General features: G+C 42.9%; 1 protein-coding gene across 1 annotated transcript; it reads left to right on the forward strand.

Annotated features, from left to right (window-relative positions):
- The first annotated feature begins 6,089 nt into the window (after positions 1–6,089).
- Positions 6,090–15,062, forward strand: LOC120801066 (interleukin-1 receptor type 2). Its single transcript, XM_040147579.1, has 10 exons — positions 6,090–6,284; positions 8,418–8,511; positions 8,987–9,248; positions 9,842–10,016; positions 10,971–11,148; positions 11,777–11,863; positions 12,021–12,086; positions 12,210–12,345; positions 13,028–13,173; positions 13,892–15,062. Exons 2-10 carry the CDS (start codon positions 8,427–8,429, stop codon positions 14,035–14,037), a joined length of 1,281 nt encoding a protein of 426 aa, XP_040003513.1. The 5' UTR covers positions 6,090–6,284; positions 8,418–8,426; the 3' UTR covers positions 14,038–15,062.
- The last annotated feature ends 1,435 nt before the right edge of the window (positions 15,063–16,497 follow it).

The following is a 16,497-nucleotide window of genomic DNA, read 5'->3' on the forward strand; positions in this document are numbered from 1 at the left end:
TACTCAAATTATTCAACATGTAAACTGTTCAGTCATTCACAATGCAGTTAAGTTGTATTAGCCATTAACATGGAGAGCTGCCTAAAGAAAACAGTATCATTGTGTTGTAATTTTGACTTCTTGTTGAGGCCATCCTGTGGTGTTGATACGTCTGATCTTAGTGTGAGTAGGTGTCTGAGCCCTGCTGAAAAGAGAAGTAATGACAAATGTCATTTTGTAGGGTAAGGGAATATTTATTGGCACGAGAGTTGTCTGGGAGATGGGATTTTTAGAAACTCTCTATGTAGTTCATGTGGTTTGGTGTGCGCAATATTTTCTGTTGTGTCTTGTCAGCAAAGCCTCGAGCGACTTTGCCCACCTTTAAATTTCTAGGATGCGCCTCATCACTTTAGGCTAAAATGAAATGTTTAGACTCATATTCATTATTCAAAGAGTGATTTTAATGTCATGATAGGGAGATTTGCTCTTTGGCACCTCCAAGTGTCAGAAAGAATTTAAGTTTTTTTTTGTTTTATGCCTCCACTCTGGCATCATGTTTTCAGGTTGTCAGTCCATCCATCTCATTCTCATGAGCGCGATATCTCAGGAACGCCCTGAGGGGAATAAAAATCCACAATAATATATTTTTGTTTGTATCAGACTGATACTGTCTTTGACTCATGTTCTGCAAAAGTTGATATTTTTCTCAGCGAAGAGTGAAAATGTTGCCACACATTTCAAGTTCCAGTTAGGGTAAGATCATTTGGTTCCCCATAGTCATGGTTTGGGTAAAGGTTTTTTGGTCTGGTTTCCATTTACTTTAATGTTAAAGACTACTCTGAGTTCATGGGGCCTGGAGTTTCTCATACTTGGTGACGAAAAAATAGCATTTATTTTCTGTGCAGTTTCCTGTGAGAGCAGGCTTCTGTCTTCAAATCTCCCCAGTAAACCCTACTGTATCTCAGTAAATATGCAAAATTTTAAGATGTTAACATTATTGCTTCACCAGAATATTTCATTTATAGAGGCCACCACTGTAGAAATGCCACTTTTTAACTTAATCCTCACTGCTGCATTTTGGCTATGCCATTGAGAGGAATTTCAGATCTTTTGCCACCTTCGGAGATGCACAAAACAGTCTGCTACCCAGGTGATTAATAGTTCTAGAAGAGAAATGGGTCCAGTTGGGCTTACAGCGTAATATACTGATATGTAGACAAGGGTGGAATTTAAATTTCTCAGCAGATGAAAGATAAAGCAGGCCTGTAAAACTATTAGTCATCTGTCCAGTGTTATTGAGCCCTAGCATATCACGAATAATGAGGTGATCTGTAGAATTCCCAAAATGCGCAACATATCCTGCTTTCTCAATAGCCAGTCATTAGAGTTTAATGAATGGTATGTTCTGTGTCGGTCACCTTTTAACCTGCATGTGTCAAGGATACTGGAAGAACACTGCTACTGCATGTGAAAGGCCCTTTTTTTGCTTGCTTAGTGCTCATTCTGTGTTACCTCCGGAAACCAAAAATACAATAATAAACACATTCATTCCAATTAATGATAAAAGTCTGCTTTACAACTGAAGATGCTCCCCAGAGAATAAGATGTAGCAGAATCTGCTGAGATGAGGAAGTTCATTGTCTTATTAAGTGTCTACTTTGTTTTGTCATGTTGAAATTTCATTTTCATGACAATGTGAGTGGTTTAGGTTGTAGGAAAACACTGTTTTGATCCAGGACCAGAGGATAAGTAGATTTTTTTTTTTTAATTAATTTTTTTAGACATTCATATTTTTGTCTTGTACACTTTTTGGCTAGACAGCAACAGCCCTATAAACGCGAGTGCCTCTGACTGACTGACAGATACAGTTACACCACCGGTTGCCTGGCAGAGTGTGGGAGTTTCCCCTATTGGTCTTTGCTCTTTCAAAATGAACAGGCACGACCAGTTTCTGATGCATCATCAGTTTAGAGGCAATGTTGCCAACTTAGCTCCTTGGTTGCTAGATTTACAGACTTTTCAGACCCCTTTAACGACTTTTCCTCACAAAAGCAACCAGCGACAAATTTACGGACTTTATGGACCAACCCTGGCTCCTTTCTGCAGAAGAGAATCCCCAGTGTTGCCCTGCGAGGTCAGGCTTTCCCTCCGTAGGCACACCTCTCTATGCGTCTTATTCAACTGACCGCACGGCAGCTGCATAGATGTGAATGGTCGTCTGGCCTTCTCTCTGATTGATCATTTTTACAAGTAAATATAGCCGACGACGTCGCAGTTATAAAATCAGGATTTTAGCAGTGCAGAGCAGCAGCTTGGAAATGGCTTGGCAGTGACTGCTTGTTAACATGTAGTCTTAGTGGGCCGTGTTTCAGTCACACCTGTCTGACAACAGAAACAGAAAAAAAAACGTAAATGAGAACAGCTTTATCGGGAATTGGGTGGCATTAAAATACAGTCTATGTGAGCACAGAGAGTAGGAGAGAAGCAAACGGATAAAGGGCTGAAACCGACGGACACTAGGCAGAATGCAGATAAAGATGTCCACAAACTGGATACATCTATAATGTTAGTAATTTCAAATGGTATATTAATTTTTAGTAATGTTATGTGTAAAGTAATATTAAAAGTGAACTCAATCAATCAATCAAAGTCTGTTTACAGGTCTTTAGGTGTACGTCTACATATGTGAATGAAGATGTATAAAGCCTTTTATGGCTCCAGGGGGAGATGTGTGAAATCTAAAAGCATCGAAGAGGCATCATTTTGCGCAGTGTCTGTCGGGGTTGCAGACCACAAGTTTGAAAATTCAAAAAAATCTAGGGGCGGGGAGTTGGAACGAAATGAACATCCCAGACCTCTATAGCCCACTCCTCAGCTTCGCTTGAGGCTAGCGGCTGGGTAATGTATGCAACAGATTTTGACACGGAAGAAGAATGTGTATAATGAAAAAGACAGTATCTCCATTAGGCGCTCCCAATATCTTTATTAGGAACATCTAATAAAGTGCTCAGTGTACACCTGGACATCCGTCTTGTGGCAGCAGAACAGTGCATAAAATCATGCAGATATGGGTCAGGAGCTTCAGTTAATGTTCGCATCAAACTTCAGAATGGGAAAAAAAAAAGTAATTTCGGTGAGTTTGACTGTAGCATGGTTGTTGATGCCAGACGGGCTGGTTTAAGTGTTTCTGAAACTGCTGATCTCCTGGGATTTGTGAACAACAGTCTCAAAGTTTACTCAGAATGGTGGAAAAAAAAACATAAGACGGGAACGCCGTGTTGATGAGAGAGGAGAGAGAAAGGCTACAGTAATTCAAATAACCACTCTTTACAGCTGTGGTGAGCAGAAAAGCATCTCATGCGCAACACGTCGAACCTTGAGGCGGGTGGGCTAAAACAGCAGAAGACCACGTCGGGTGCCACTCTTGTCAGCCAAGAACAGAAATCTGAGGCTGCAGTGGGCGCAGGCTCACCAGAGCTGGACGGCTCAAGACTGGAAAAACATAGCCTCATCTGATGAGTCTGGATTTGTGCTGAGGCAGCAGACGGAAGGGTAGGAATTTGGCGTCAACAGCATGGATCCATGGTACCAACCTGCCATTTGTCAACTAACTGTCCAGGCAGGCGGTGGTGGTGGCGTAATGGTGTGGGGACACCTTAATATCAATCAATCATCATGTGAATGCCACCTCCTATCTGAGTATCGTTGCCGGCCACGTGCATCCGTTTCTGGGCGGTCGGTCGGTCTGTGGACATAATTTGTCACCTTGACAGCATCACAAACATGCATGATATAGTCATTAAACTTTACAGGTGTGTACTTGAGATAAAAATGAGGGCCAAGTTGAAGATGGGCGTGGTCCGACCCATGATTACTGAGTATTTGTGATAATGTTGTAATGACTATTATGTAATCATGGGTTGAAAGGTCAACATGCTGACGGGTGTCGTGGCTGGAGTGATCTCATCGCAAGGTGGCCTCTGGTTCTGTTGGGAATCAATCAATTTGTGTCCGGTCTGCTTGGATTTCACAAAGAAAGAGTTTTTTTTTCCTTTGCCTCTGACTCAATAGAATATGGAATACAGCACTCGAACAGGATCCAACCAGCAACCCCTCCTGTTTCCATGACAACCTTGCCTCCTTAGAGCATGTGTCACTGAAGAGTTATCATGTAATCTCCACGACTATGTCTACTTTGGAAAAATATGTTAGCCAAAATGAATAATGCACAAGAATGCAGAGTGGTCGATACCGTAGCTTCTCTGCAGGGCAGGACAGAACAGTGAGTCACGCTACCATTACACAGCAGATTTTAAACGTGTTAATACGGGGAAGTGAGGGGAGTGCCAGTTTTTTCTGTTCTTCAGGCCGATACTGCTTCAGAGTCATTTATATTAAGAATTCGAGCGAGAATTTTACTGCTTTTTAGCCACAGCCTCTCAAACAAAGCCAGAGAGGTTCACTGGATCAGGGGGGCTTCTTGCCGTGCTTAAGGACAGCCAATGCCCTATTTACTGGAAGTACTGAAAAAAAAAATTTGCTGGGTTCCTTTTTAGACCTGAGAAAAGACAATTTGATAGGATCTTTCCCCTCAACCCAATTTTTAGTGGTAGTGATTGAAAATGCAGAGAAGCAATTTTCTTTAACGCCTACTTACCAAAAACGAGGCATTGTGTAGCTACCGGACCTTCCACAGGACGTGCATGGATGCAGACAATGGGCACCAGAGAGAGAAATGAAGAAATCTGTTAATAAACTACGGTTGAAAATACCCAAACCTGAGCCCAGCCCAAGCTTAAAGCTTTTCTCAACAAAAATGGCTGGGTCTGGTGTTGGAAATGTACTGTTTTACATCACCTAAAAGTTCGTTACACAGCACTCCTCCCCTGCTTTCTGCGTACTGCAGAGTCAAACGCCACCTGCTCTGATGAACGTGCACACACTCACACCAAATTTTCGTACATTTCATTATATCACGCCTGGCCTCTAATTACTAATCATGAGTTATAAATGCTGAAGAAACCGCACAGAAACTGTCCCCACATCCCATGAACTATGCTTCTCCTCCATTTTGACCACAACAAACATCTGTACAACAGTACTACGATTGACCAATAGTAAATAGTTACCCTCTGGGTAACTCTCTCAAATGATTCAGTCAACAGCTCTGAAATGAGTTAAGAGGTCACATCGAATGATCATCAGATGGTCAGCTTTATATCTTAAAATAACAGAAACAGATGACAATATTAAATAACGGGCTGGAGGCGAATGTTGTCTGTGTGAAATGTTTTCACTCAAAATGTATTTGTTGAAAATGACAACTCGTCAGAATACCAGAAAAGGGCAATTCTTTATTCTAACTTAAATGCTAAACCGATACTTAAACGAAAACTTTGGAAAAGACAACTACTCGCTTTCTTTCTGGTAGAGGTAGATTAGAAGATTGACACCACGCCGTCGCTGTCTGTGTGTCAATCATGACGCTGAAGCCAGGAGGGGATTAGTCTTAACTTAGCATAAAGGCTGAAAGCAGGGGCACACAGCTGGCCTTGCCCGGACCAAAGTTCAAACGTACACCCACCGCCGCCTCTAAAACCAGCTAATTAAACTGTGAGAAAGTAGAAAGCAGTTCCACTGACGACTGTTTTTCAACTAGAACCTTTCGACGATTTTCACAAAGGCAAAAGAAAAATGTTCCTCCATTGTGCTGGGCTGTCCAACAGAAATGTCAGAGACGAATATCTCAAAAACTGGGCATCTGCGTGGCTAGATACCGCCAGCGGTGAGAAAATGTTTTTTCATAATGTGGGTGAACAACCCCTCACAGATGATCTTTCCCTCATATGTGGACAGCTTGCATGTGTGTGTGTTCTCGTGCTAGAACAAACAGATGTCCACCACTGACGCAAGAGGCAGATGATGTCAGAGGAACAGCAACAGTTGTAAATACTTGTCAAACTAGACCACTGCCTTTTTTTTTTTTTTTTTTAAGAATGAACCTGCAGGAAATACCTTTGGGTGGCAACAACTGTAGCTTTTCTCCCACAGTGTAGGTGTGTGTGTGTGAGTGTGTGTGTGCCGAGGAGTCAGCTGACATGCGTGGTGAGCTGTACGGTACACTACGTTACATTGGGAAACCTGAGAAATTTCCATCACAGAGGGGTGGGAACCTTGAAAAGAGAGAGCAGGTTCCCCCTGAATCGAGAGAAAAACTGACCACAGGCTACTACAGTCCACGCTCTCTTTACATCTGCCTGTTCTCGCCTTCAGACTGCCGGGGCCGCCACGCTCACCTGTTCACTGTGAGTATGCTGCACTGCTGTAGGTTTAATCCCTATGCAAGTGTATATTGATAGACTTTATTTTGTATATGTATGTATGCGTGTGTGTGTGTGTGTGTGTGAGTGTGTGTATAGACAGTAGGGTCAAAAAAGTCTGAGACCACAGACTTTTGGAACCTACTGAATGCATATGTATGTATATGTATTTAGTTTATGTTATGTTAATTATTATTGCTTTTATGTATTATACTATATATATATATATATATATATATATATATATATATATATAAATAATAATAATACAATTTTGCATATTTCTATGTATAATTTGTATTTATATACACACTTGTGTGCATTTTTTTTTACAACATATTGTTGCTACTTTTGAATATTTTTCGCACTACTGCGTACATTTTCTAGCTTGAGCACAGACCTTTTACGGGTATCTTCTTCAGTTCATTTACAGTGGCCTAATACTTATTCAAAAATGCTAAAAGGATTTTTGTGCATAAACTCTTGAAAAAGTTAATTTAAAATATAGAAAACATTTAAGTACATTGGTCTAATCTCTAAATTTAGTCAGTCAATAATACCACATAAACCATCCGTAATTACTAAATACATATATGCATATACTGTATTCATATTTTGGTTGTGTACATATATCTACTTTTGTCATAAAAAACACAATGTAATATTTACAATGTCAGTTCAAAGGCAACCAAAGTGCTGCAAACGAGGACCACTGATTATCTCCCTCTCATTAGACAGAAACCCAGTTAAAATATATGTGTATTATGTAATTGGCAAACAGGAAGATACGCCTGATTGTCAGGCATTTGAGCAACAAAAATAAGCTCAGGCAGGACATGTTTTGCTTTAATTGATACTAACCATGTGACGAAATTTCTATTTAATCCTAGATAATGTCATGCTTTCATGCACTGTGACTCATGTGTATAGATATTCACTGCGTATAGGCACTCCCACGGACTGAAACAAACACTTAATTGGGGAAACGATTTATCACTTGTGCTCAGCTGATCCTGTAATCCACAGGCAAGGAAACAGAAGCAGAAGTGAAAATCAGCTTGTTTCCATGGAAATGATGATTTAACTCTGCCGCAAAAAAAAAAAAAAAATTCTCCGCATGAAGCAGAGAGTTAACCTTCCTGTCTGACACGAGGCCCAGCCACAACGGAGAAAGAAGGGAATGGGACAGAGTGGTATAGAATAAGCAGGGATGAACCTTGCATGACCGAATACAATATAGAATATGTTAAAGTCAAGACGGATAGAACGTAATATGTCAGATCAACAGCTCTGTTACTAACTATTATATGGACACAAAGGGGATACATCAGAGTAGAACACAGTGAATTAAATGATGTGCGTGCAGCCCCGGTCACCCAAAATAATTGGTGAGGGCTGATATCACTGCCAAAACCAATGACACAAAGGGAGACACATACTTGGAACTGACACCAGACAGCTGTTCTAATCTCTTCAGATATTGGTGTTTTCTGAAACCAACAAAGGTGCGTTTAAACAGACCTGTATTTTTAATCATCAATAATTAGTGGAAAACAAAGAATCTTTTTTGTACTGACTTATTATTGTTAGTTGTTATATTTTTGCTGACCTCTGGTAAAAGTGGCCTTTGGCCATCCAATGTGACTCATCTCCCGTGTGGCTGTTGGTAAACCCGCTGTGGTTATTTCTGTGAGGGCGGGGGACGAACGGGAGCGTCAGACGTCGACTCTCATGATGTCACAGGTTTTACAATCTACAAATAAACGGTGCAAATTGAAGCTAAACGTCAATTAAGCTCGTCGCCGCTCGAGGAAACAACTGCGGCGAAATCCCAGCCCCAGGCCTGACACGCTCGCCTTGCCGCCATGTCGCTTTTGCTCCAGTAGTCTTCAGGAGCTCTGATCTATTGCCGAGAAAAGTGGCATTTGTTGTCCTTGGGGGGGACTGTTGTTTCTTCAGCTTTTACCCTCTCGTGTTAAACCCAGTCTTCTTCGACCGGCGGCTGAGGGCAACTGAACAAACCCCCGCCTCTCAAGCGGCCCCCCTCCGGTTAGCCGCCCCCGTCACGTTTTGCCAGCGGATCTTTTATTTCAGACTCTTGTGCCCCCCTCCCCGCAGACTTTCATCATGGTCCTCCTGGCACTGGTGCTTGCTGCTGTCATCGTTGAGTACGTCTCCGGGAGACCCCCACTGCCTCCTCTGCCAATGAAAGGTGAGCATGCTGTGTATTACGTAGCTGCACGTATTGTACAGTATACGCAATGAAAAACTGAACAAATGCCTCTTTGGCTAAGTGGCTGTTGAAGGCTGTTTAACTGGCACAGTCTGTTAAACTGCATGATACTGTATGTATAGCGCTTTAACTCGTGGTTCATCAGGCCACTTTCAGAAAAAGAAAAAAAAAAAAAATTCAGGCTTTTGTTTTTGAATGGATGGCAGTTGCAACGCAGCTTCTCTTTGAGCTTGTGTTAAGAGGCCATGGTATAATCACGAACTACAAGATCTCCTGGTGAAGAAGACGGCGGATGAGGTGGAGGCCAAGAATGCCATGTAGCAGAGTGAGGCTGTGTGGTGTATTGCTGCCTGGGGCCGTTGCTGTTTTTGCAGTACCAGGTCGGCTTAATGTATTGGTATGACAACACGTTACTGCAATCATTAAGTTTTTGAGCGTTGTGTCTCCCCCACAGACGGCTGCTACGTGGTGTCTCCAGAGGTGGAGATATTCAGAGTGGAAGGCGAAGCCATAATCCTCTCCTTCCCAATGTTCCTGAGGGTGCTCCAGATTCGCAAAATCGCCCCGCCCGCCGCCAAGTACCTCATCTCCAAAGGGGACAATGGGACGGAGGGCGCGGCCTATGAGGGCGACGGGCATGTCCAGCAGCATGACAAACAGCTGTGGTTCCTCCCAGCTCAGGCCTCAGACTCAGGGGAATACGTCTGCACTTACAGGTAGCCATTAAGACTTCTCATGGATTCCCATCCCTCATCTGTACTGCAATTTTCTTTACGCTCTCCTGAACGTCAGTTGCAAATGGCAACTTAAAAAGACAGGGAGGACAAGGAACCCTAAGAAGAAAAGATTAGTAATCTAGCACAAAAATTACAATATACAAACAGCTTTTTTCAAACCATTTATATTTTGCAAAGCGTTTGACATTTTTGCATACTACTTTTTATAACTGCTTGCTGATATGTTACAGACTACATAGTAGGAAATGCAAAAATTGGACTCCCTGAACTTCGATGTTCTGACTTACTCTAAAAATGCAACCAAGTCTGTCTCTTGTGTTGCTGTCTTCATTTTGTGGGGGGCCAGGCCTTTCTCTTGCCTCCCTCCATGGAGGGGTCAAGGTCAGAGTGGGCTGCAAAACAGCATCTCTGAAACTAGCAGAGATTTTAATTTTTTTTTTGCCTAAAGGAACTTTGGTGAGGCAGAGGCCGCGCGGATTCAAACCGTCTTGGCGGAATAAACGGTATCTTTGCTCGCTACATCGTCTTGCTACCCCGCAATTTAAACCTTTTGTCCCCACTTGCTTCTCCAGAAATGAAACCTACTGTGTGACTGGGAGCATCACGCTGCACGTGTACGAGTCCAGTTCAGTGGACCTAAAGAAACTGTCCTATCCCATCCCTGCCACGGTGGGCCAGAGGTTGAGATTGCCGTGTCCCTCTCTGGATGACTTCAACAGTACAGACAGACTGATAGAGTGGTACAAGGTGAGAGGAAAAGTACTTTTTATACTGCGTGTATCAGCACCAACAGCTCAATCGGTTCGTTCAGGAGTCTTTTAATCTTTTTAAACTAATTTTCTCCTTTACATATTTTCAAATTTGTGATTTCAACGAAAGCCTGACTGGATTTCAGTCTGTTTTGTACCAGAACCTTGTTACAAAAAGTCCTTCTTGTCTTTTAACGGGGCCCAAAATTCAGTCAGTTGCCATTACAAATTAATTTGGGTCAAATGTCAGCTTTCTAAATTTAGTGCAGCAATTTATTCTTCTCATTTCCTCATTTAACAAACTGATTGAAGACAAGTTTTTATACTCAATTAATAATTATTATTTAATTACAATTCACTGATAATAGACGCAAGCTACTTATCAAGATGTAGATTTGTCCAGTCAAGTCAATTTATTAATGCATCCCAGAGTCACAGATTTTTTTTTCCGGAGAGATTTACAGTGTGCTCAATATTTTGAAAAGCTTCAAGTAGGAAAAATGTGCTACGAAAGAGAAACTGTGCCCGAACTCATTTTCTAAGCAAGAGGCTCAAGCTGAAAAAATGTTTAAGCTGTTTAAGGCCACATTTATTGACCAGAGGGAGATGTTGTGATGCCTGTCATTGGACAATGTAGCTCAAGGGGAGAGGAGTCACAGTGCAGTTTTGTAAAAGGACATGGATTCCGTTCCCGCCATCTGCCTGCAGAAGTCAAATATTAGCTAACGGCCCAATAATGTGCTTGTTGACTCAATGATAATCTCGCCGAACAGCATAGCACATCGAACATCTCCCCGTGTCATAGATACTTCAAACTTCAAAACTTCAAACTCATAGGGTTAAGTAACAATCCGGAGCATGAGAGGCCCCGGCTAGATCGAACCCTCAGCCATTTCAGTGTGAGTGCCTTGCTCCCTTCCCGTGACTGACGCGGTATGCGGCTCCCCGACAGGACTCCAGCTCCACGGCCCTCCGACTGGGCACGGAAGGCTCCTTGCAGCGCGACGGTGGGAAAGTGTTGATCCCCGCGGTGAAGCGATCCCATGCGGGCCTCTACATCTGCCGGCTCAGAGTGCTCATCAACAGCCAGCAGTACAAAGTCAGCAGAGCCATCCGGCTCCGTGTGCACGGTAGGTTGGTGTGGGATGTCACGGCACCCCCTCATTTCTTCTGTCAGCGGCGCCGCTGAGGAGAGGAGGCTCCATCGGAGTTGCTATCTAAAACATTTCTATCACAGGTTCTATTAGAAATACTCCTGGCATTATTGAAGAATATTTATTATCAACGCCAGGTTTAAAAACCGCATGCAGTGCTTGAGGAAATTTAAAATAACTGTGGAATTAGTTTTTTATCAATTTGATGAGAAGCTCATACAGATGAATTTTTTCACCTACTGCCCCCATTATGAGTCTCAGTAATTATTATTATCAGTCTTATTGTTATTTTCATTTTCATTTTTAAGTCTTATTCTTCCATCTTTATGTGGAACCTGCATAGAGCTATGTTCTCTTTTCTCCTTGCTTGTTAGCATGCTCTGCCCTCTACTGGCCTAATAGGCGCAGCACACCGATTTAGCTCAGCCACAGGGACCAGAAAACTCAAACTCACACAAAATATAAAAGACCCGAAACTCCAAAGAAACACCCTGACCTGGCAGGAATTACGGTTATTGTGTGAAATAAGTCATTGCTGCTGTCATCCGAGGAGCTGTTTTCGTCTAAATTAGTGCGTGTGTGTGTGTGAATTTGTGTCTGCCAGGTCCGGATCCTGCGATCACTACCACTGTGCCTGACCTCTCTACGACCTCTGACCCAGAGATTAGCAGCAGCCACAGCACAGTTCGCGGTGAGCTTTCCGCAGCTTTTTTCGGACGTTCATTCTTTACTTTGCCCCGTCGGGACAATAAAATTGATGCCACTGCTCCTTTATTGTTAATATTCTCTTTTGTTTAATTCCTAATGTTCGTTTTATTGATTAAATGTTGTTTGTCTTTTTGTCTTAGCTCCAATAATTCAGCCACCTGTGATTGTTTCGCCACTGAATAGAACCATTTTTGAAAGTTCACACGGTGAGTGATAAAAATGTTTTGTTTTTTAGTCCTAAAGGCCGAAATTTCGTGCTTATATGCAAAATGCATGAATGAATAAACAGAATGTTTAGTCCAATGTCAATTTCACCTGACTTCATTTAGGTTCAGAGCTGGAGCTGTTTTGCAAGGTTCTCACTGAGTGTCGAACGGCAGACTCCACTTTGGTCACATGGCTGGTCGATGGCCATCCAGTGGAGTCATCGCACCGGGATGTGCGGGCTCTGCAGGGGGGAAGCAGGTAATTGTCGATTTGTTTTTGGTAGATGTTTCGTCTGGGTACTGAAACCTGAGGTCAAAGTTTTGAAGAAAAAAAAGAAAGAAAAAAAAAAACCTCAAGTGACCCGCCCCTATGATTAACAAGCGGGAAGCAGTATGTTTCCGGACAAACAGGAGCACAAGCCACTTTCCAACTAGGAAACGAAGCACTTTGGAGCTCCCAGGTGGAAGAGAAAGATGACTACCTGACTGTATATTAGATTCTCCATCTCCGTTCAGATTGGAAAACATCACAAAAGTGTTTTTCCAAGGATTTGCTGCTTTTTAATACGGTGTGCGTGGCGTTCCTGCGGCCATTGATTTATGGGCAGCCCAAGGTGTGCAGTGCACTGTGGGACAATCGTGTCCATCAACAACTCATCAAAATTTGTGTGGATTTAAGATTGAAGGAGGCTTATTTTCCTAATTTTTTCAGTGCAATTATACAGGAAAAAAAAAATGCAGCTTTTTTTATTGTCTCCATCTATTGTCAAAAATGTTCCCACATTTGATCGGGACTGCTGATAGGGGAGTATTATTGTATAAACATCTTGCCTAGTTTGAACCTTGAGGTACTTCCGGCTGAAGTTAGTGGCTGTTTGCCATGTTACCCACCCAAATGGTACCATGTAAACAGAGGGCTCTGTCTGTCTCGACGTTCCCAGTGTAACCGAGGTGTCCGAGGGCTGCCAGATTGAGTTGAGGCTAATTGTGGGTGAGATGACAGAAGAAGACGTGAAGACGGAGCTGAGGTGTGTCGCTCGGAACCAAGGAGGAGAAGAGGAAGTTTTTGTGCAGCTTCAGCTAGAGGGTAGGTTCTGTGTGTTTTATGTCTGTATATAGAAGGCGTGAATGAGAAGCCCCACTGAAACACTTTTCTCACGGAGCATATTGGAATCGAGGATGTAAATCCTCCTTAAATCAGGTAAACACTTTAGCAGATACTCATGATGTAAAATTCACGAGACACATACTAATCAGTCTGATACTATTCTGTCATTTTGGCCCTTGATGGTGTTGATTATGATAACATTGATGACACTGTACTCCCTGAAGTAATTGCTGAGATCCGGGAAGACGGCAATGCCGACGATACCCGACAGGGCAAGAAACTCGAGAAGTCGGATGATTAGACAGGCTGTAGACAAGCCAACAGTTCGGCCAGGTTTTCTAAACCACTTTATTTGGAGTGTGGCAATAATCCCTTATTGTACAGTTGTGTGTGCTTAACTACGGCAAGCACAGTAGGCCAAAGTGTCAATGGTAAACTGTGAGGGATGGTTACAGTGGACAGTTTGGGTAATAATTTTCATTTGCCTTCCTTTTCTTTTCCAAGAACGTTTGTCTGAAAATCTCTACGATTGTCTGAGTGCTCGTGTTTCTTTCCCAGTCTGTCGCCATATTCTAAGACCTCAGTAAATAACTTAGTACGTGTTATCATACCCAATAGCCAGTCCAAGATCTAATGCCAGCGGTGGCCTCTGCTGTATATCAAAAACATTCATTTACCTGTGTCTCTCTCTTTGCAGACCCCACGTTTACATGGCTGGTGGTAGCTGTGGTGGCCGTATCCTGCTTCATGACAGTGGTGTCTATCTTCCTCTATGTCCTCTTCAAACCTAAAAGGAAAAGGAAAATGGATTACATCCTGGCTCGACAGAACAGCACCTTCTAGCTCTGCTAGTGAACCCATTGCCTCCGCAAACAAAGACCTCCTTTAATGTGTGTGCTGTTACATCGGCTTAGGCTTTCACGCCTCCTGTGTGTGTGACGTTGTGCAGTGGCACCGCCACATTGTGTTTCTGATCGGCTCTCCTTTTACGGGGATCCGGTGTTTTTAAATCAGTAGCTGCCTTCAGTGACAGTAACGTGCTGTCACCCACTGCCCTCCATTTCTTCGTCCTGAACTGGGAATCACACGAGGATTTTTTTTTTTGTCTCCCTTGAGCGATGTAGTACGCGCTCATGTGGCAATTAGCCATTGCAGGAGTTTTTTCTTTCCTGCGTCTTTCTCGTGTTGCCGTGGCCGAAACATCCCGCTGAACTGTTATATACAGACTAACCAAAGCGATGCTTGACAGAAGTCCAGCAGAAGTTCTAATACGTGGTCAAATTCAGTGACGGTTTCTGCCGTGGCGACATCTGTATATATGTGCGTACAACTTACAAGTGTATGTGAAGTCCTTTCGTTTGTTTATGTTGTCATTCTAACACTCCATCAAAAATATAAACTCAGTGGCCGCTTTACTAGGCACACCTGTAGAATTTACTGCAATCCAATAGAACAGCTCAGCCACGGATTCTACCTTTTACAAAGATGATAATGTTGACTTCTGATTGAAAACTGTCAGAGAAGTATTATTTAACCATGTTTTTATTACTGAGGCTATAGTTTGCAGTGGCAAAACGAACTAACAAAACCCTCAGTATAATGAGGTCCGGTTCAACACCACTGCAAACTATATACCTGCGTGTATTTTTAAAAAATATAATTAAATGTTCTCGGGGGGAAACACCTCGTAAAAGTCGAAAAGTCTTCAGTCCATTTGCATGTCGGCATGCCTGCACATTTACACGGCAAATCTGACTATGCTAAAAGACAATGGTTTGAGAAGATACGCTCAGTGTTGATGTGATCCGGTGTATGATTTCTAATGTTATAATCCTGTAAAAGAAGTGTTACATTAAAGCTCCATTAAAAGTCTTTGATGGTTCAACTCTTCTGGTGACTATTCTAAACTTGAACAACATATCATTTGATGTGGTTATTGCATGTAAGACATTATGTGTTGGAGTAAAAATTACAACATTTCGACTTCATGGCCATTGTGGAGGCTGTAGTTTGTGGTGCTGTGTAACTGTGATGGATAATACTGAGAGGTGTTTCTATGGTACCGATCCTCGCTGTCCTGTGAAAACCACATTATCTTGAGCTAAGAAAAACAGCCCGGTTTTTGCCTTTGTGGCAGTGCATTTTTCAGCTCGTCTAATGAATATTTGAATGGTTGATATAACATATACAGTAGGATAACATGCCTAGTCCATAAAGGTACGTTCAATCCTTCCGTGTATCTGAAAAATTCAAGATCGCCAAACCTGAAGGTCCGGGGGTTTAACTGGACGAGACTACCGCTGTTCTCTTCTTTTCTAAAACACAGAAGGGTGAGGGGCGTGAGACAGACAAGGGAAGGTGAGGTGGCAGAGCCACAGAAAGGGAGCTACATGTGTACTAGAATGACAATGCCTATTCTTTCATCATCAATATGGTACAATAAGGTGTGTTTGAGCCTCACAAAGGCCTATAGAAACACATCCATCCATCCATCCATCCATCTTTTAAACCAGATCCGTTTCAGGGTTGTGTTGGTCCTGGCCTGCCCCCAGCCTGTGCAGACGTAGACAGCCGGACTCATTCACGTTCACGCCAACATGTAGTTTGGGGTTTTGAACCCTACCTGTCCCTGGTCTACGAGAGGAAACGGGGACGCCCGGAGGAATCCCACACAAACACAGAGAGAGAACGTGTAAACTCCACACAGAGAGGCCCTCACCCGACCTCTGAGCCGCCCTGCCAACCTGCACCGAAACAGAAAACCCGTACTGTGTTTTACTCATATTCCGCAGAACCTTTCTACACTTTCTCCACAGCACACACAGTAGCACCACAAAGTGATTAGTCAAAGCAAATAAGACAGTTAATGAAGCACAATGAAGATGATTATGAAACATAAGCTTAATAAACATATTTAAACATAAAGCAGGAATCGTTTAAGGAAAAAAAAGTAGAAGAATGATATGGAGGGTGAAGACATGGATGTAGTCAGCAAGGTGGGGCCTGTGTGGATGAATGAAAGTATGCGTGTAAGGGACACAAGCCCAAACCAAACTAAAGGGCAAAGGGGGGCAGAACGGTCGGGCCGCCCCAGTATTCACATAGTCACAAGCCTAAGATATGGGGGTTCAGACGATACTGGGTTTGTTGGGACTGGAGGTATCTTCATGCCAAGTCGCTTCTCTGTGCAGCCGCAAGAGGTCTCAGCACGCCGGCGTTTTAAACGGAGCCTCCGATGGCACGTTTCTATAAACAAGAAGCACGGGGGGGGGCAGGCCAGCGGTACACTGCGGACCGGGAACA

The sequence above is a fragment of the Xiphias gladius genome, chromosome 16 (genome assembly GCF_016859285.1).
Source record: "Xiphias gladius isolate SHS-SW01 ecotype Sanya breed wild chromosome 16, ASM1685928v1, whole genome shotgun sequence".
Classification (NCBI taxonomy): Eukaryota; Metazoa; Chordata; class Actinopteri; order Istiophoriformes; family Xiphiidae; genus Xiphias; species Xiphias gladius.

Coding starts and splice junctions, on each gene's coding strand:
- LOC120801066 (XM_040147579.1), top strand. CDS start 8,427: ATGGTCCTCCTGGCACTGGTGCTTGCTGCTGTCATCGTTGAGTACGTC. Junction 9,249..9,841: donor GAATACGTCTGCACTTACAG/GTAGCCATTAAG, acceptor TTGCTTCTCCAG/AAATGAAACCTACTGTGTGA. Junction 12,346..13,027: donor GCTCTGCAGGGGGGAAGCAG/GTAATTGTCGAT, acceptor CGACGTTCCCAG/TGTAACCGAGGTGTCCGAGG.